The 20,668-nt window shown below is 45.3% G+C and overlaps 1 protein-coding gene across 26 annotated transcripts in view; it reads right to left on the minus strand.

The window, feature by feature from the left end:
• The window catches only part of Stard13 (StAR-related lipid transfer domain containing 13), a 396,493-nt gene that overhangs the window by 32,930 nt on the left and 342,895 nt on the right, over positions 1 to 20,668 (minus strand). For 22 of the 26 annotated variants that reach the window (XM_087579091.1, XM_087579089.1, XM_087579097.1 and 19 more), the window contains 1 exon segment: positions 5,243 to 5,306. The exons of the other annotated variants lie outside the window; for them this stretch is intronic. In XM_087579091.1, coding sequence (XP_087435217.1) covers positions 5,243 to 5,306 — 64 coding nt within the window. 26 annotated transcript variants of the gene reach the window in all.

Here is a 20,668-nt window from a genome sequence, read left to right on the forward strand (position 1 = left end):
ACACCTTCAGTACAGTGATGCATGTTTAGTGTGCACACCTTCAGTACAGTGATGCATGTTTAGTGCACACACACCTTCAGTACAGTGATGCATGTTTAGTGCACACACCTTCAGTACAGTGATGCATGTTTAGTGCACACACCTTCAGTACAGTGATGCATGTTTAGTGTGCACACCTTTAGTACAGTGATGCATGTTTAGTGCACACACACCTTCAGTACAGTGATGCATGTTTAGTGCACACACACCTTCAGTACAGTGATGCATGTTTAGTGCACACACCTTCAGTACAGTGATGCATGTTTAGTGCACACACACCTTCAGTACAGTGATGCATGTTTAGTGCACACACACCTTCAGTACAGTGATGCATGTTTAGTGCACACACACCTTCAGTACAGTGATGCATGTTTAGTGTGCTCACCTTCAGCATAACATGTACAGTTGTGTCAGGCTTACCTGTTTCCCATCCTGGATTCTCTATCCCCAATCTGCTTATTTTTTTTATTAGAAGGAAGTTCTGTGCTGATCATATCTAATACTAAAAACATTTATTCTCGTACTTTCTGTTTACTTCTTAAAATTCATGTTTGACAATTCATTCATATTGAAATTTATAAAAACATGAGTGTCGACTGCCAGAGAAAATAAAACACACAGGCAATTTGCCACAGGGACTTGGGGGAAATTTTGTTTTGGATCCATTATCTGTGAAAGGTCAGCTCTAAGTAGTTTAAGTTTCACAGGCCATATAGATCCTGTTGGAGAATTTCTTCCACTTTGCCAGGAGTGATTGTGTTCTAATAAAACTTTATTTATAAAAGCTGGAGCAGCAGCTTCCCAGCCTGTGCCCTAGAGGACAGAGCACAGGAGTTGGTGTGGTGAGAAAGAAGCCTTATTCTGTGCTTCTCCAGAGAAAAGCAGAGGCGTCAGGCTCACCAGCCATTTTTTTACATGAAGACTTTTTGATTTAGTGAGTTCATCCTGCCGAGGGAACTGTCGGGGGTGCTCTCAGCAGGAGTTCTTGGGGGACTGGGTAGGATCCCTCCCAATTCAGAGGATTCTGAGACATCCATATGCCTCTGTAAGTCAAGTCTGTCACTATCTTCTCAGCCACTCAGGTGATGGCTGTTGTGTTCACTTCCTCTTGCTTGCCCTTGCTGCCTACAGCTGCCAGGAAGGACTGTGTTTGGCAGGAGATGCGGGGCATGGAAGTCAACATGTCAGAGGTGAGGATGGAAATCAGGCCCTTGTCACAGTTTCAGGAACTCAGTAATGCCCTTGGCATCTAGCTGAGAAGGTCCTAGCCCTGAGGTTTTACTCACAATTTCTGTGTGGCTTTCCACCTTTGGACATGATCCAGAGTCTTATTAAAATGCTAACTTTAATGGGAGCCTTAAGAGCTATCTTTCTAAACACCGGCCACTCGGGGCCATTCAATGTCACCATGATGCTAGCTGGCGTGAATCAGTTGGTAGTAATATTTGTCCAAGAATAGGTAGCTTGACTCTGCATTGATTTTAGTCTGGATGAGTCTCCTGCATTGGCTTTCTTCTAAATGAGAACATTCTTTACTAAAATTACACATTCCTACTAGCCGGATACCACTGGAAACTGAGAAACGGGTTTTTAAAAACAAAACAAAATGAAATGAAACAGGCAAAGGGAGCCATACAAATCTGCAGCTGCGACAGGAGGCAAAGCCACAGTTACACAGGCATCTAGAGGCTAACGTTGCAACGTCCATCAGCGTTACCCACACCAGTGAGTTGGCCTACTGGGATGCAGTGATGGTCTCCTTGGTGTTCTGGTAGACTGATGAATCAGCCCCATTGCTGGAATGCCTCCCCATCCTGCTTCCAGAAATGCCTCTCAGTAGGGTTCTGGTGAGTCTGTGCATGTGAGGGCAGATGCTAGGCCACAGGGATAGAAGCAGGACAGACCACACGCGCAATAGAAGCCAGGTTTCAGTGCCTGTGCTTCTTTGTTGACATCCATCTTTGTTCCTTGACTTGGTTCATCGAGTCTTCAAAATTAAAATTTCCCAAGACAGGCAAAACAAACTGAAGAACTTGGTACTGTAATGGCAAGATGAGTTTCCATCGTAAAAAAACAATGCACTGCCCATATGGCTTAGGCCAAGGGACTCATGGGCATTGGGGTCCAGAACAATTTCAACAACTTTTTAAGAGAGAAGAGTTGGTAGGCTTCAAATCTCACCTTTGCTTTTTTGGTCTGTGGTTTGAGGGCGACTGACTCCATGCCAGCATTTACTCACTAACTACCAGGGCTGCCCTGAAAGCACCCCCACCCAGAGCCTTCAAGGGAGGAGTCTGTGGCCTTGGATGACTAAGGCATGTATGGACCATACTGAAAAACTCAAATCTATGATTCTTGCGGATGGGAGATGAAGATTCTGCCTCACAGGATCTGTAGACAGGACACACGGTGTCCTGTTTTTAATTCTTTCTTGATCACTTTCTATTTCTGACTGGAGCTCTCGATAGCTTTCTGGGGCACTTGATTCTCAAGTCTCCCACTCTTTCTCCTATCATTGGGCCTAGACTTGGTCCCTACTCAAAAAAATGATTTTGTTTGCTAATAAAGGACCAACCTACAGTTACGTCAGGAGTGTGCTATGGCTGCTTGGGACCAGCCAGACACTGCCCAGGACGGGGACTGACAGGTGACGAGGCACCATATGCGGGAATGTTTTTATCTGGAAACAGTCTGGGAGCCTTCAGTTTGCACTGTGAGAAGCAGTACTCTATTCACGTGCATTTATTTGTGAGGCTCCCACTGAGGGGAGAGGAAGTGCATGTGTCACTGCAACGGATATAAAAAAGTCCCAAGCAGGTCAGAATACCAAGGTGACTAATTTGTATGCTGCACAGAGAGCCTTGAGACCACGGACATTTTGCAGAGCAGGTAGGTGACAGGGCAAAGAGCCCTTTGCTCCACATTGTGGGAAACACCGTGCGTCATTCGTTTTTTTTGACACTCTCTTTTGTGAGAAATCTGCACAGAGCAGCCACCTGGTCTCGGACTCCCAGGGACGGCTGCATTCGGTTTAGTAAGAACCATGTGTTATGACCAAGACGACATCTGACCTGCGTGCTTCAAATAGTCAGGGCACCTCTCAAGGGGGTCTGTGTAGCCAGACAGCTGTTGGGAGGTCTGTTCCCACATTTTAAATTTGTTTGTGGCCTGCATAATTCCCTCACGGTTGAATACTTCTCCGGACACTGTTTCTCCCTCTCTTATCTCCTCAGCTGGATTGCTTTTATGATGAGGTCAAGCCAAAATGACTGAGACTCTTTGGAATATAAATGTGGGGGCTGGGGCGGGGGAGGACTGGTTTCCAAGGGTTGGGTTACTCCATGGTGAGTTAAGATGCATTAGGTGTAATTATTACTTTGTGCAAGTCAAAAGAGAGGACACCCCGCTGCTTCAAAATAACCCCAGATCTGGCTAATTACAGATGGAGATGCTACATTTAAAAAAGAGATGTCCCAAGTGATTTAATCCTGAACGTCCAGGAGAGAACCCATTCAGTGAGGTCAGAGGCAGAGCACAGGAGGCAGAGCACAGGAGGCGGGGCTCTGGTTTTTGGAGCTGGCAGCTCCTAAGGATACTCTTGAGGTCAAAAGTCTTCTGCGTGACTCACCCAGAAGCTCTGGGCATGGGACAGGTTTAATTTCCTTCCGCAGTGCCCAGAGAAGCTGACAAGAACGAGATAATACACTGAGCTCCCTTCCTCTCTGATAACCATCAACAGAAAATAAACTGGGTTTTCTTTACCCACGGAGCTTGAGATCAGGAGTGTTGCCCACTTGGGAGCTTGTTTGATTTTGTAATAAGCTCATAGACTTCACTGCTCAATCAGAAACCACGATACCCACACTTGTCTGAAACCCAAAACTTTTGACCATCACAATGGCACCCAAACAGTGTGGGTTGTACACGTATTGGTTAACATCTGTCATCTCAGCACTTGGGAAGCAGAGGCGGGAGGATCAGGAGTTCGAAGCCAGCCTTGACTACACAGTAAGTTCCTGGTGGCTAGTTACATGAAGCCCCATCTTTAAAAACTTAAAATGCAATCAACCAATCAACAAAGGATGTGGGCTATCATGGATTTCAGATATATTATGACTGCTATCATTTTAAAACAGAAGTCTCTGTTTGCAAGACGTCTGGCGAGGGATCCTAGGAAGAAATTTCTTGTGACTGGGGCAGAGTGGTGAAGAACAGGGTCACACTGTCCCCTGACTCGTACTCCTAATGCCGAATGAATGTGTCCAAGATGGATGCAGCTCTGACTTTCGCTCGAGAGAAAAGACGGGACTAGAACCATCAGAAGACACTTGGACCTGTCAGCGCTTCCCCGAATCTCTTAATCTACTCATCGATTGGAGGACCTGGCAGTTTGACAGTTACAGCCGCACAGACTCCTGAAAGGTGAGGCCAAAGAACTGAGATGCTTATTTCTTTATCCAAACCTTCAGATGGAAACAACAAACCATGAAAGCACAAAGGAGTGAAATCGCAAAACCAACTTCCAGTACGGTCTTAAAACAGACCCATTCTTGATAGTGGGGACAAGATGTGGTATTTGGAGAAGAAAGCGATGGTAGGGTAAGCATGTGAGAACGTTGCCTTGCTTCAAGGCTGCTTCCTCTTCTGTTTTTAAAGAGATGTGTCTCCCACGTGTGTTTGAGGGTGTGTGTATGCAGGTGTGTGCATCTCATATGTGTGCATGTGTGTGTGCATCTCATATGTGTGTGCATCTCATGAGTGTGTGTATCTCATATGTGTGTGCATCTCATGAGTGTGTGTATCTCATATGTGTGTGCATCTCATATGTGTATATCTCCTGTGTGTGTCTCATGTGTGAATATCAAATGTATATGTATATGTGTGCACCTCAAATGTGTGTATCTCCTGTGTGTGTATGTGTGTGCATCTCATGAGTGTGTATATGTGTGTGTATTTCATGTGTGTGTATATGTGTGTGTGTATTTCATGTGTGTGTATCTCCCATGTGTTTGTGAGTGCCCATGAAGGCCAGGGGAGAGCATGAAGTCCCCTGGACCTGTACTGGGAACCCATTTCCTGTATTCCGGAAGAGCGCCAAGGGCTCTTAACCACTGAGCCAGCCCGCCAACCCTGCATGTTTTTCCAGTCTCTGAATACAGGCTGTTCTGTTGGTGAGGTCATGGTCTCCGTAAGGTGCACCCACCTTTTTCCTTTGGAAGTTCACATCAAGTCTCATTGAGGCACACTTGTTCAACGTATTAAGTCGTCTAAAAAGAAAGGAAAATTGGATGATTTACTAATGGACCCAAATCTTCCAGGCTGCTAGCCTTTATTTCTGGCAAATCTGAGAGTGAAGCGTCCACTAGTTATACTGCAAGGCAGAGCTGCGTCCCCTGGAAGTGACTTGAGGTAGTTTCACTTTGCTCTCTAGCCTCTTAAGCAGAGAGCCCACTAGTCCCTAACCCTTTTCCTGGTCTAAACCCAGGCCCTTCTGGTTTCCCATTCTACTGTTCTTAGAAACTGGTGCAGTCATTTGAACTATCTTGGCTGCTGCCCACTCCCGTCCAGACCATCATGGTGTGGATCTCCTCAATCCTTTTCGGTTTTTTAGTTTCCCTCCTTTAAGTACACACGGGAAGCAACTGACACTCCCTCCAGTGATAAATCACTCCTGGCAAACTCGTATGTTGAAGTTGGAGTAAGGATGTCACTAAAGCCAAATGAGGTCACAAGGGAGGATATCCAACCTCTGGAATTATAGTCCCCCATAAGAAGAGACACCCAGGTGTGCAGGTTTTGCTTCCCCATCCCCCGTTTCAGGACATGCGGAGATGGTGGCTTTCTCTGCCAGGAAGGAGAGAAACCAACAAGCGAATCCTTGACCTTGAAGGTCCCAGCCTCTTGAACTGTTAAGCTGCCTGGTCTACAGTATTTTGCAGTGGCAGCATGTGTCAACTAATAAATACATTTTCACCCTGGGCTGGACTCTCAAAATTACTCCCAAGCAGACTTCCTGCCTCCCACGTGGCGCTCGACCCAGACCATCAGAGATTCAGTCCCACATCTGATGACTTTGCCACCACAGCTGCCACTGAGAAGGAAAACAAAACCAAATGGCAGGCATGCGTTTGTGCCATTCCTTTCCTCCCTCAAAGTCTCCTTATTTGTTTACTGGCTGCTCCGGTGGCTTCCAAGGTAGAGAAGGTCCTTTTGTTTTCCTAACGAGCTCTTTACTCTCCTTTCGATGACAACATCCACTTTGGTACCTGAGTCTTTGCTATTTACATAGCAAATTATCCAAATGCTTTCCTCTCTGCCCATTCTGTCGAATTCTGACTGACCAAGCAAGTGACCATGTTCTTCCCTAGCTTGTCTCCCACCCGCCCCCTGCTCACCACGTCCCAATCTTCCCCTTCCTTTTACTTCCTTAACCTGCTGAGAACATCCTCGACCTTCCTTCATTCTTCTGTCTTATTCCGTGAGATCTCTTGGCAAACACCTTTATTATTTTGTGTTGATTCTTTTTAAGTTTGCGTGTGGCTTAAGACACATTTATGATATCTCCGATCCATGCCAATGTTTTAAGCATTCTTACAACTCTTTCTTTTGGTTTGTTTTTTTTTTTGTTTTTTTTTTTTCCTTTGGAAGCTGAAAATTCGTTTTCTTCCCATCCCCATCCCCGCCCCCTACCCAGCGCCTGATCCACATAGAGTTGTGTTACCGTGCCACACTTTATTGAGAAGTCCATTCTCAATGTTTATTACAACCATAAAATCTAGCCCCACGTGTATCATACTTGAGTAATTTCTCTTAGTGCCCCTAGAGCTAATACCCACATAGACTTGTTACTTAGTATCTTGTGTTTATACCAAATATCTCCAATGATCTAAACCCTTGTAAAATGGCCTGACAGCTCCATTCTGTCTGACTCATGTCTCAGGTTCTGTCTGGATTTCCTGCTCTTGATTTGCTTTTCCTTGTAAGCTGATCGTGTTTCTTACAATCGAGACTCCTCTGAAGGAGCCTGCTGTTCTAGAGTACAAGAGGCCTGGGGATGTTGGTACCTAGAATGTAGGCAGACTCACTGTCACGTGGGCCCTGTTTCTGACCTGTGGGAGGGAAATAAATTACCCAGACACAGACCAGAGATACAGATCAAAGGAGCTCCAGACTTTTCCACATAATTTCAAGCGACGCTCCCCCATTAGGCCTCCCACATCTTTGTTACCAATTGTCGAGCATCTCAGAGTCTCTGTAGAGAAGACCAGGTTTTAGGTTTGAATTTCTCCGCTGACCAGTTATATCTTGTTTCCTGAGCACACCAGATCTTTTACTGTAGCTCTATTCTCCTGCTTGGGAAGTGTTCTAGGTCTCTGGGTGCCGTTTGGTGTTGTGAAGGAAGAGATGACTCTGAGAGTTGGTGGGGCGTTTGCGAAGCAGGTGAAGTCAGTGATTAATAAGCTAATTTCAGACCAACAGCTCTTTGTATGCACAGATCATGAATTCTCAATCCAGCCAGTTTTGGCCGTTCTAAGGAGGCTCAAGACAGAGAGAGAACTCTCCACCCTGGGAGGGTCTCTTGATGAAGCTACGACTCACCACACCGTCCCTCAGAGGTCTCCTCACTTCTGTCATCCGTACATTCGTTTTGCTTGTTCTTGGTCATTAGTAAGGGGATTATATAAGTAGGCATTTAAAACTACATACACACACACACACACACGTGCATGTGTACCACAAGCATGTAGTGCCTGAAGAGGGCACTGTTTCCCCTAGAACTGGAGTCAGTTGTGAGCCTCCATATGGGTGCTAGAAACCAGACCTGAATCCTGTGCAACAGCAAACCTCTGGGCCACCTCACCAGCCCCTAGTTTATGTATTGGCTTACAGATAATGCAGCTAGGCTCCACCCAACAGTTACCTAGCAACATTCGGCTAGGCTCCACCCAACAGCTACCTAGCAACATTCGGCTAGGCTCCACCCAACAGCTACCTAGCAACATTCGGCTAGGCTCCACCCAACAGCTACCTAGCAACATTCGGCTAGGCTCCACCCAACAGTTACCTAGCAACATTCGGCTAGGCTCCACCCAACAGTTACCTAGCAACAGCTGCCATCATCATCATCATCCCCCCCCCCAAACCTGGCAGTGTATAAGAGGACTGCTCGATACCCCAGGCCCTCCTTCCTTTCTCTTTCTGTTCCCATGCGTTCCCAGCTGGCCTCTCTTTCTCTCCTTTTCTGTCTCCCCCTTTTCTCTGCCTCTGCCCCTTCTCCAGGTCCCCACTCCTGCTCCCTTCTCCCACAATAAATCTTTATACAGGGTCTGTCCTACGACGTGGTTTTTAATGTATGAATTTTTGTTGTTGCTGTTCAGCGCGTGTTTGTTTGTCTTACGAGAGATCTGTGTTGCTAAGCACAGGACTAGTTAGTACAGTTACTTGCTGAGTAGTTTCTCATATATGAAAAGTAGAGCTTGCCGATGGGCCTTTGGGTTCTTCCTTTTTTAATTAGTGTTGTCCTAGCTGTCAAACCATATAGCTTGCTTTAAGTAAAGCTCTAGTTCTAGCAGTGGACAATAATGACAATTCAATATGACTTTTGGCATTAAGACTATGAACCCACTCACTGCCATCTTATCACAGAAGCAGAGGCCCCTCGAACACTAATGCATGTAAATGCTGTCTTGATAGACTACACATCAAAATGCACATTTAGGATTCAGACCTGAGGAGTCCTGTTTTTATTGTGCATGAGCATGCTGAAGCATCTCGAAGTACACCAGACTTCGATGACATCAAACGTCACTTCCACCCATCTGCCCCAAGCCCCGGAGTTACATTTCCAACCACATGTTGATCTTGCCGTGTGTGGGGTCCTTTAGGCTTTTCAGGCCCAAATACTAAAACTGAACCCTGCACGTTTTTCCGAAACTGCCTTATCTTGACTAAGCACCGCCACTAGGCAGGCCGTCCACACTAGAAAAGGGTCAACCTGAGACTGACCCTCAGGCTCGGCAGCCATTGCTGGTGAATGTTTCTGTGATACTCCCGAAGTCTTGCGTCTTTGGTCCCAATTTATCTTCCCCTCATCTTCCACAGAGAACCAAGCAATATCTACCTCAAGTTCCAATGCAGGACACCAGAACGACTTCTCTTCCCAATGAATCCCTGCTGCCCGTTTACAGATAGAAGACGGTTCTCATTTCAGTCATTGACAGGGAGAACAGACGCTAAATTTCATGTCATCAAAGTCCAGGGTACCTTAAGATGCTATGAGATGCTTCAGACAGACTGCACTCATGAGGGTATCAAACAAGACAACAGTTCTGGATTAGAGGCTGATCAGGGACAGCGTTCACTGCTGCTTTGGGGCTTTCTTGGATTTGTTGCTGTGACTGGCATTGTCTTCCTGGCCAGTTCCACGATGTTACCAGCTCCACCCAAGAGTGTTAATTAAAAGGCGTCCCACTGTCCCTTTGGTAGCTCTTCCATAGCTTTATTTAGGGAAGAACTGCAGTTTATCCAATATACTTACCTAGCGCACATGCTCCTCCATGGTGGGCAGAGGCATGAACACGCTGTTTGATGTCATGAAAAAGATTTCTGATTCACTATAGGCACAGGAACATTAAAAGGCTCATCCTTCTTCTACGTATACTTTATGTATGCGTGATACATGGAGACAGTCTATCAGTTTTGAAAGCTGGGAGCTAGATTCGTTTTCATAGACTTGGTTTTTTAGTCACACCTAGACTCAGAAATAGGTCTTCGCTTAAAATTACTTCTCTATTTGAAGAAAATATTCAGGAAACCTTATTTACACAACACTATACATAGTATCTGCTTAAGTACTCTATCAATTCACAAAGAACTATAGGATGATGTCATTATGAAGGTGAAGGCAGGTGCAAGATAGAACGAGGCCTGTCATTGGACGAGAAGGAAGGACAGGTGGGAGAAGAGTTTTAGAGAGGAGGAGACTTGAGGAGGCAGGAGAAGCAGCCGAGGGTGGACGTTAAGATCCCACTCTGCACATTTACAGGTTGTCATGAATAATCTTAAGGGATGGATGTGTACAGGGCTTTGTGTGTCTAGGTGGGCAGTTATATCTTATCAATTGGTTCAGAGGTTACTGTGTTGTGTGTTCTTTCATGTGGCGATTTAATTGAACTCAAGAGAGTATGTGGTGGCTGGAGACACTGGACTACTACGGAATTGGGATGTGTATTTCTGGCATGGTGGAAACCTGCCTTGGGAATTAGATGGGTAGAGATTGCTGACGGCTCAGAGAGAAGCCTTCGGCAGTGTGATATGGGATGGAGCAGAGCAGGTGAGAGGCTTTGCTGACTGAGATGAAGATGTCTACCAGATATTTTGGGGCACCATAGTCCTGGATCTAGTGCAGGGTAAAAGACAGCATTTTTTTTTTAAATAATTTTACAGTAAACAAAGAACTCTTAAATGCAACAAGTCAAACAACTTGATTGTTTTACATGGTCCAACTTTGTGAGGAGGTACTTCTAAGAGTCTGCACATGACTGTAAGCACACAAGAAGATGGTCAACATTTATTTGTCATGGGAGAAATACAAATTTAAATCAGGAAATACTACTGCATGGGTCCCAAGAGGTTCAAATTTAAAATACTGACAATCGGAGCTAAGGAGATTGCTTGTGGGTCAAGAGAACTTGTTGCTCCCTCAGAGGACTCAGGTTTGGCTTCCAGAACTCATGGGAGCTCACAACTGGCAGAAACTCCAGTTCTTTGGCCTCCAACATCATATTCTGGAGTTCAGAGGCACCAGACATACACAAGGTACACAGATATGCATGCTGGAAAAACATCCAAACACACAAAATAAATAATCTAAAAGAAACATACCTGTACGGAGAGACCAAAGACACAGGAGTCCCAATATACTCTGGACAGAGAAGAGAGAAAATAGACAACTAGCCTCCCCTGGCCCCCAGTTCAAGATTTATAAGGAAGAAAACAACAGTGAAGTTGGATAAGTAGTGGGAAATGGATCAAAGGGGCAGGGTTCATGGCTCCAACTAGGTCCAGCAAATAGAGTCGCTTGACCTTTACAAAGGAGCAAAGTCGAGGTAAGAGATAAAAAGTAACCTTTTAACAAATGGTCTTGAAACATCTAGATGGTCGCATTAAAAAAAAAATCAATCTAGATGGACTTTCTGCTCCTAATACAGATGGATCCCCAGTGGACCACAGCCTAAACATATATGTCATTTTGAAAATGGGACAAAACTTAGATGGCCTGAGTGTGTGATGACCTTTTGTTTTCGACATCAAAGGTGCATTCAAGTGACAAGATTTAAAAGTCCTGCGAATATAGCGCGTCAGAGGACTGGAAGCAGACTGGAAGAAAACATTTATGAAATGTATCTGATAAATTACATAGTGTTCAAAGAACTTTAAAATCCACAATAATAAAGCAAATGGTCCAGTTTAAAGATAGTTTAATTAATCACAATTATCTTTGTCAATAAAAAAAGACACCATAGTAAAAATAACCAGCATTGGGCTGGAGAGACGGCTCAGTGCCTACATCCGAAAGTTCACAACTGCCTGAACCTCTACCTCCATAGGTTCTGATGCCATCTTCTGGCCTAGAGGTGTGAATGAAGACACAGGCACAGGCACAGACACAGACATCCACTCACACACACACTCACACAAACACAGGGACAGGGACACACACAGACACACCAGGACAAAGTCACAGACGTATACACAAACACATACACTCATACACACTCAAAGATACAAACATGCATACAGACACACACAAGGACACAAACACAAATACACACAGACACATACATACACGCTCACACACACAGGGATATAGACACAGAGCTACACACATACACACACTCAAAGACACACACACACACACACACACACACACACACGGACACATACATGGACAGACAGAGTCATATACACAGATGAACACACAGGGATAGAGACACCGACACTCAGATACACACAGACATACACACTCAAAGGCACAGACACAAACATAGACACACACACACACAGATAAAATGAAATAAGACACAACTTGAAGTGTCTGAAATCACGTTAGCTGCATATTAAAGCAATCATGAGCTCCCAGTGCTGGTGAGAGCGAGTGACAGGAGTGCTCACTTGCTGCCTCTGCTGACAGGAAATGGCTCAGGTGAGACAGTGAACAGTTCATTACTGCGAAACACACCAGTCGGTATCTACCCAAATGGATTTAAGATTTATTTCCATGTGTAAATGTGTAAACACTTGGTGTTTACGGCCACTTTAGTCATCATTAGTGAGATTCAAGAGCAGTCAAGATGTCAGATGGAGGGACAGATGAGCTATGATATAACCAGACGACAGAATGGTAATTAGAAATGAGTTACAAAGACACGGACGGCACAGCGGACGCTTAAGTGGCTATTAGAGGCCAATAGGAAAGGGCTGTAAATTGTCATTCTAACTATAAAGCACCATGCAAGAGTTAAAATTACGGAGGTCGGCAAAAGACCAAAGGTTACCAGAGACGGAGATGGTGGGATGCCCAGGCAGAAGAGAGGATTTTTTTTTTTTTTTGGTTTTTTTTTTTCAGAGCTGGGGACCGAACCCAGGGCCTTGTGCTTCCTAGGTAAGCGCTCTACCACTGAGCTAAATCCCCAGCCCCAGAAGAGAGGATTTTTAAGGCAGTGAAATGGTTGTGTACGCCACAGTGGTGCATGTCCGTCATTATACACCTGACAAAACACAGAATTAAAATAGAAAGCAGGGGCTGTAATGTACTTCATGCTGTGACAGGTGGGGAGATGCATATGTGAGGGCAAGGGGCAAACGGGGGCACTGTGCATCTGTTAAAGTTTGTTATGAACCTCAAGGGGATGGAAAGACAGTCAACTAAAAATGATACAATTTTTATTATAATTATTACTTATTGGGCTTTGAAATTATAAAGTGATATGCATTATTTTTCAGAGATATTTTTCCTTGCACATGTATGGTTTTCTCATAGGTGTGTGTGTGTGTGTGTGTGTGTGTGTGTGTGTGTGTGTGTGCATGTTCTCATGGGTGTGTGTGCATATGTGTTTGCAGTGCATGGCTGTATATATGTAGGCCAAACACTTGATTGTCTTCACCTCTCATCTTATGTATTGAGGCAAGGTCTCTCATTTGAACCCAGAGCTTATCAATCTAGTCTAGACCAGTGGCTCTCAGCCTTCCAAATGCTTTGACCCTTTAAATACAGATCCTCATGTTGTGGTGACCCCCTACCATAAAATTATTATTGGTACTCCATAACTGTAATTTTGCTACTATTATGAATTGTAACGTAAATATCTGTTTGCCAATGGTCTTAGGAGAGCCCTGCGAAAGGGTTGACCTCACCGCCCAAGGGTCCAGGTCACCAGCTTGGTCTGGGGCTCCCCTATCTGTGTGACCTGTGTACCAAGGGCGGTCAGGCCTACCTGACTCCAGCTTGGTGGCCTGGATGTCTTCTGTTCCTCCACTGTATGCTAATTAGCTCTTAATCCAATGTGCAAAAATTATCATCGTTGAAGACATTTAGAAATGCTGGGTACAATTTCAATCTCCTGATACACAAACCATCCTGAATCTTGTAAAACATGAAAGAAGAAAATACTCTTCAAGGTAGCCTGAAACTAGCCATGCGTCTCTTCATGGCGTGACATAGCATTATTGGTGTCTGAGTCACTCCTCATGAGGTAAGGTGAACAATGGTAACCTTTGAAAGGACACGGACTGGATGGGACACGTTAGATAACACAACAGCTCCTCTCAGATTTGGCTCCTGTGGGTAAGAAAAATACACCACACCCCAGAAATATCCACTACACTCAACACAACCAAACGGCTGTAAAACTCTGGTGTGAGTGAAGTCAACCTTCGGCGAGGACAAACGCATGGTTCTGGCATTCATCTCTACTTAAACTTAATTGTAAGTAATGAGACAGACTCTCGAATGGTCTGAGTTGGCCTATTTACAATTGCCTGTCGGACTGTTCCAACACGAATAAAAATTTCAATTATAGAATGTATTTTAGAATGTATTTTGCCATCCACAAATGGACTGGAGCTTTTTCCAAGGCTTATATCATAATTGTTCTTCTTATAGTTCCAGAAGGCTAGAACGGTGGTTCTCAACCCTCTTAATGCTGTGCCCCTTTAATATTATCTCTCATGTTGTGGTGATGCCCAACCCTAAAATTATTTTTGTTGATACTTCATAATGGAAATCGTGCTTACTGTTATGAATCATAATGCAAATATCTGTGTTTTTTTAATGGTCTTAGGACACTCCCGTGAAAGGATCATTCAAATCCCAAAGGGGTCGTGACCCACGGGTTGAGAGCCACTGGCCTAGAAGGTAATTCTACATGAACACTGCGTGAACATGTCGTACCTGCAGATCACCACAGTCGTCTTGGTGCTGTCAGAACTACAGAACCCATCAGAACTGAACACCATGCCCTACAAGCTGTACCCGGTTTGCCTCTACTGGGGAGCAAAGAAGTGAGACCAAAGAGAGTCAGTTCAATGGGTAGTAAGGCTTTGCACGTCTCTTTCAGATAAGGAGTCAGGACTCTTGGAAAGACCATTGGCTCAAGGGAGTCAAACACAGGCGACATCTGCTAGGTGTTATGTTGGTTCTATCTCCTCCATTTGTTGCTTCTGTCTACAGAGGAGTCATTTTGGTGGAACCTAGAAAATAGAGGCCTGCACCATGCGTGGCCTGGCAGTCCCTCTGCACTGAAGGAGAAAAGGTCCTGCTGGGCCATTCCTCTTTGAGCCTGCAGCAATCTGGGTTGTGTTATTAAGGCAAAGAAGGCAGTCTGAGCCTTTTAGGAAAAGTGGTTGTGAAGTCTTCCGTTTGCTGCTGATGTCATGGTCTTGAGGATGGGCGAATACATCACTGAAGGACAAGCATGCTTTCATTTTAAGCACCAGGCTTAGGGTTCTACTGGGGAGGTCAGAAGGGAGAGAGAAGCCGATATCCATCTATCTAAGGGTGGTGTCCTGTGCCCCGGGAAGAGGCTGAGAATACAGAGATGAACAAAAGAGAGTCTTATCCTTGAGGCTCTTGTGGTCCCGTGTGGGCCGTGAGCATAATAAATAGGAGAGAAACCAGCCACGCCATGAGTGCATTGGATAGAAAAGATAACATTCTCGCAAGACTGTGAAGGACTAAGAGAAATTTCGCTGCCCAGTCTAGGATAATTGCCAGTGAAGAAAACAGTCATCGCACAGTGTGTTACACTCTAGGAATTGAGAGGAGCTGAAAGAAAAAGTAAATCTGGAGAGGAAAGCAGAGGCTGGACCACAGAGGGTCAGAATGAAGGGATTAGGAGCAGTGCGGGGACAGTGGGGAGATGTGGAGGGATATTTTGCTGGGGAACAGCACCATACTTAGACATACTTAGGTGGGGTTGAGAATGAACTCAAAACAAGAGACAGTCAAGAGATGGTTCAAGAATCTGGATGAGGTACCGGAGAGATGGCTTAGTTCTCCAGACCACATGCTGCTCTGACAGAGGACCCAGGTTTGGTTCCCAGCCACACAGGTGGCTCACGAACTGCCTATAACTCAAGTTCTAGGTTACCCGATGTACTCTTCTGGGCCTAGTGGTCTTTTGTACTCGGTGCACATAGACTCATGCAGGCACATACATACATATAAGCAAAAAATAATCAGATTTTAAGGAATCCAAATGTGACATTGCTACTCTATTCTTTTTTTTTTTTTTTTTTTTTTTGGTTCTTTTTTTTCGGAGCTGGGGACCGAACCCAGGGCCTTGCGCTTCCTAGGTAAGCGCTCTACCACTGAGCTAAATCCCCAGCCCCGCTACTCTATTCTTAATAGTCAGAAATGGTAAACTGTCTAGATGTCTATCCATGGGAGAACGGATTTAAAAAACAGCCATATGGGGCTGGAGAGATGGCTCAGAGGTTAAGAGCACCGACTGCTCTTCCAGAGGTCCTGAGTTCAATTCCCAGCAACCACATGGTGGCTCACAACCATCTGTAATGGGATCTGATGCCCTCTTCTGGTATGTCTGAAGACAACAACAGTGTATTCATATACATAAAATAAATAAATTAAAAAAAACAGCCATATGTTTATACAATGGAATATTAATCAATTGTTTAAAAAAAATGAAATTTGTAGGCAGATGGATGGGGCTAGGAAAAAAATCACCCTGAGTGAGGTAAGTAGACTCCAAAGTCAAATATGGCAAGTGTTCACTTATATGGATGTTACTACAATCTGTGAAACCACAGTTAGGTAAAGAGTGAGGTGCTAGAAGAGAGGAGTAGATCACCTTAGAGGAGAGGGTGGATCCCCTCAGGAAGGAGATATAGAATAAATAGCTACGAATGGAAGGGGAGGGACCACAGGAATGGAAAGATCCTAACCAAAGAACAATATAATAATCTGTGGGCTGAAAAAGGTTATTCCTATCAAACTCTGGTTAAACTTAACAAATATTTACTGAAGTCCTGTTTGGTACAAGGCCCTGAACCCATGAGGTGCAGCTGAGTAAGATGCCGTCCGTGACATGGAGTTGAAAGTCCCTCACAGTCCAGAGCGGGAGCCAGGCAGTGTTCAAGAAGGGAAGCTGGACAGAAAGGGAGCGGGCCAGAGAAGATGGTCGGACTGAGGCTGTGCGTTTGCAGTGGGCGGGGAGCAACTGATCAGTGTGAGGGACTGGGTGCAGCTTGTCAGGGCCTGACTCAAGCTGTACAGAAGCCTGGTGACACCACAGATCTCGGACGGTCGATGTAACGGCTGGTTTCCTCCGATTATATATATGTATTCATATATGTAAACATATATAAATATATATTTATTTAATTTTCCTGCTAAAGGCATGGGAGGAATAGTAAGCAGAGACAGGCGTTCGTCTCTTCTAGGCCATTCTGACTCAGTTCCAACTGCCTGAACTTCTTACCCTTGGCTCCTGTCAGGGTGGATGGAACCCTGTCAGCTAAGGAGTGTTCTGGGTGGGGACCTCAAAGACATTCAGTGAAGATGTGCTCCCGACCCTGGGATCAAAGCCCTGCCCTTCGTGGAGGTGGGGGTCCTCCATGTGCTGTGGCCACAGGGCGTGGGAAAGGGCTTGGTGCTGAGAGAGTCTGGCAGGCACAGATTGTGGAGAGCGGAGTGGAGTCTCTGTGCCGAATGCACAATTCTGCTCTGTAATTCCCAAGACTCGGGGTGTTCAGACGTCACAGACCAGGCATAGGAAGGCTTTACGGTGTCTGGGGCAGGATGGGATGTGATAAGGGAAGTAGAAATACAGTTTGAAGTAAGCAAGTGGCTGTCACCATGCCACTGAGGAGCCAGACGGGGATGGCTGTACCTCCCTCTGGTGTCCCCTTTGGTTGTCACCCCAAGGATTGACAGCATGAGAAATCACCCCTGTGTTCATGCTTCAATCCTGGACCTGCCTCTGGACTTTAGCTGGGATGTGGGGGGAGGGGAGGGGGAGGAGGGAGGGTAGAGAAAGAAAGAGAGAGAGAGAGACTGCAGGCTGTGCTGTCGGAAAGGGGCTGTAAAGCTATCACAAGACAATTATCAGCATTTTATTTTATGTGTATGGGTGTCTGTAGCATGTGCGTCTGGCACCCATGGAGGTCAGAAGAGGGTGTCAGATCCCTTGGTACAGGAGTTATAGTTGGGAGCCACCATGTAGGTGCTAGGAGTTGAACCTGAGTCTTCCTCAAGAGCAGGAAGCACTCTTAACCATTAAGCTATCTCTTCAGTCCCTTCTGTGGTGAATAATTTTAAAGGGAAAGGTTTATATTATTTTCACAGAGACTGTCATTGTTTAATATTAACACTGTTGCCATCCTTGGAATAGACGGGGGGTGGGGTGGATGGGGGGTGGGGGTTGTGTGTGTGCACAGCAGTGAGCATCCTTCCCTCTCCCTGCCCCTGGCTTCTTGAGAGACACCCTCATCACTTCTCGTTTGTTCAAACACTCGGGAAAGCTGCACTGGGTAGTCACAGCAGGTCCATCAACACACGACGAGGACACAGCCTGTGCCCCCGTCTGTCATAGGCTATAATTAATTAGCATCTATTAACAATATACATTATGCAAATGAGTTGCTCGCTTCACATTAATTGAGGAACTCAAAGGTCACGTTTGAGCATCCAGGCCTGGGTCTGCAGCCAGCTGCAGTGAAGACTACCACCCAACATGGCAGAAGGGAGCCTCTCACTCCCCAGTGCTTCACCTTGCTGTGATGTGCAGTGAAGGACAAACTTTGAGAGCCACGTTCATGCCTTTTGTGAGCTCCGATTGCCCCGCAGAGTTAACGTTCCAGCAGCTCACTTAGGTAATTAGATTCGCAATGTACTTTCCGTGACACACAGAGGAAGGGACTTTCAGTCAAACAGAATTTTAACAGTAGCTGCTGAAGTACTGTGCCTGCAGTCGCAGTCATCTACATGGAGCCTGCTGGACACTGGTCCTGCCATCATGCCTGCAGCCATGCACTAAGAACTCAGCTGCCATTCTGGTGGTTCACGTTTTCGGCAAAGGTAGCAAATCTGCCTGGCTTCTGGGGACTAGACCTCAGAGCTACAAAAAAAAGGAAGCGGCGTGCAGCTGCGCACGTCCCCTCATTCCTTTGGGGGTTCCAGTCTCACCCTCAGTCAGATCTGTATTTCTTAAGCTACACTGTTCAATGGTTTTATAGTAAACTGGGATCCGAGAAGTGAACGGACCACTTGTCTCCACAGGTGAGTAAAATCTCTGTGGTGAATGTCCTTTTGCAGGGGACTCTGGCTCTCCTGCCCGACTTTGTCTCCTCGGGAGGAGCTCCCTCTGGCTATAGTTCCCTTATTCTGCACTGCCTCAGCGTTTCAAACAACCGTGAGAACTGTACAGCCCATAGAGATTTAAAAGTAGAGCAGAGGGGTGGGCAGGACAGACTAGCAGGTCAAAGTGCCTGCGGCCAAGCCCAAGGACCCGAGTTCAATTCCCAAGACCCATATGGTGGCATGAGGTAAACAACTTCTAAAAGATGTCCTCTGGTGCCCCCGCCATACAACAAATAAACAAGCCAACAGATGTAACTTCAGAAATCAAAAAAGAATCACTACCCCTGTAAATGCACTGCGCAAAGAAGAGCATGAATAAAACTTCATCCCCTTACGGCAATCTCAGCATTAATCAACACTTACCTTCTGAGTAGGCAAGTTTCTAAGAGGCTGCCCGTTAATCTCAAACTTTTTAAAGCACCCTCAATCCCCTGCAGCAGAAGATGCTCTGTCCCTTCCTGCTGTCTGCAAGGCAGGAAATCTGTGCTATGTAGAACTCACAGTGAAGAGAAACAATTCCCTACTAGTTTTCCAGTCAAGCTGTCTTTGGCTGCCTACCTAACCTTGCTCCTTTGATCCACCCAGGGTGTGTGTGTGTGTGTGTGTGTGTGTGACTCTTCCTTTGGCCTCTATTTTACCCATAGTTCCTGCATCCTGAGAACAGTGGTTCACACACTGCTAGCCAAATGCTTGTTCACAAGAATTAATAAAACAGCTTAGAAAGATCTTTCAGGGTATAAAGATATTAAAAATCATATTCTAGTAATAAACACTGGGTGTAAAAGGAGCAGCATGCACCGGAGCCGCGAAACTCTTAGGCGCGATCAAGTCTATGTCTTGTGCTGCAAACTACAGTTCGATGTTTACAGTTGTAAACATCGAGAGACCTAAACGTATACTGATTACTGACTGACACGTAAGTTTAGGGTGAGTGAGATGGCTCAGTGGCCAACGGCGCTTGCCACCAAGCAGGGCAACGTGAGTTCAATTCCCGAGGGTGGAAGAGAGAACCAATTCCTACAAGTTGTCCTTTGACCTCCACACAGGCACTGCGGCATGCGTGTCCTGAACACACACATATCATGCACCACATGCACAGGTGTGTGTCAAGGAGACTCGATGAAGATGGCATCCGTCCCTTCAACAAGTAAGTTGAAAGAGTCAGACAGTGAGATGCAAGTAAATGGATCTACGCCCAGGCCTTGTACTTACTCGAATTCAAAATGCATAGGACGACATACTTGGACTTCATCTTAAGCAAGGTCATTTTTAGATACACTCTTAAATATGCATGAAATAAATAAATTCAGCCAGAAAAAAAAACCCTCATTCTATGCTACTGAAAGGAACATTCTGGCAGAAAATGTTTACAAAATGTATCTGACAAAAGAGCTATCTAGAACAACAATAAAATCCCTCAAAACTCAGGAATAGAAGTTATCACTCAATTAAAGATGAGAGAAAGCTCGAATAGGAGACGGTAGGTTGGAGAGGCATGGAAAGATGTGTAGTTTTATTGGTTACTAAGAAAATGCACATTAAAAATCACAACACAACCATAGCCAGACATCAGTTATAATTAAAACATACTACCAGGGTTGGGGATTTAGCTCAGTGGTAGAGCGCTTGCCTAGGAAGCGCAAGGCCCTGGGTTCGGTCCCCAGCTCCAAAAAAAAGAACCAAAAAAAAAAAAAAAACAACAAAAAAAACCATACTACCAAAGGCCAGGTAATTGGGCCATTATATGTT

Source organism: Rattus norvegicus, chromosome 12 (assembly GCF_021556685.1).
Source record: "Rattus norvegicus strain SHRSP/BbbUtx chromosome 12, alternate assembly SHRSP_T2T, whole genome shotgun sequence".
In the NCBI taxonomy this organism is placed as follows: domain Eukaryota; kingdom Metazoa; phylum Chordata; class Mammalia; order Rodentia; family Muridae; genus Rattus; species Rattus norvegicus.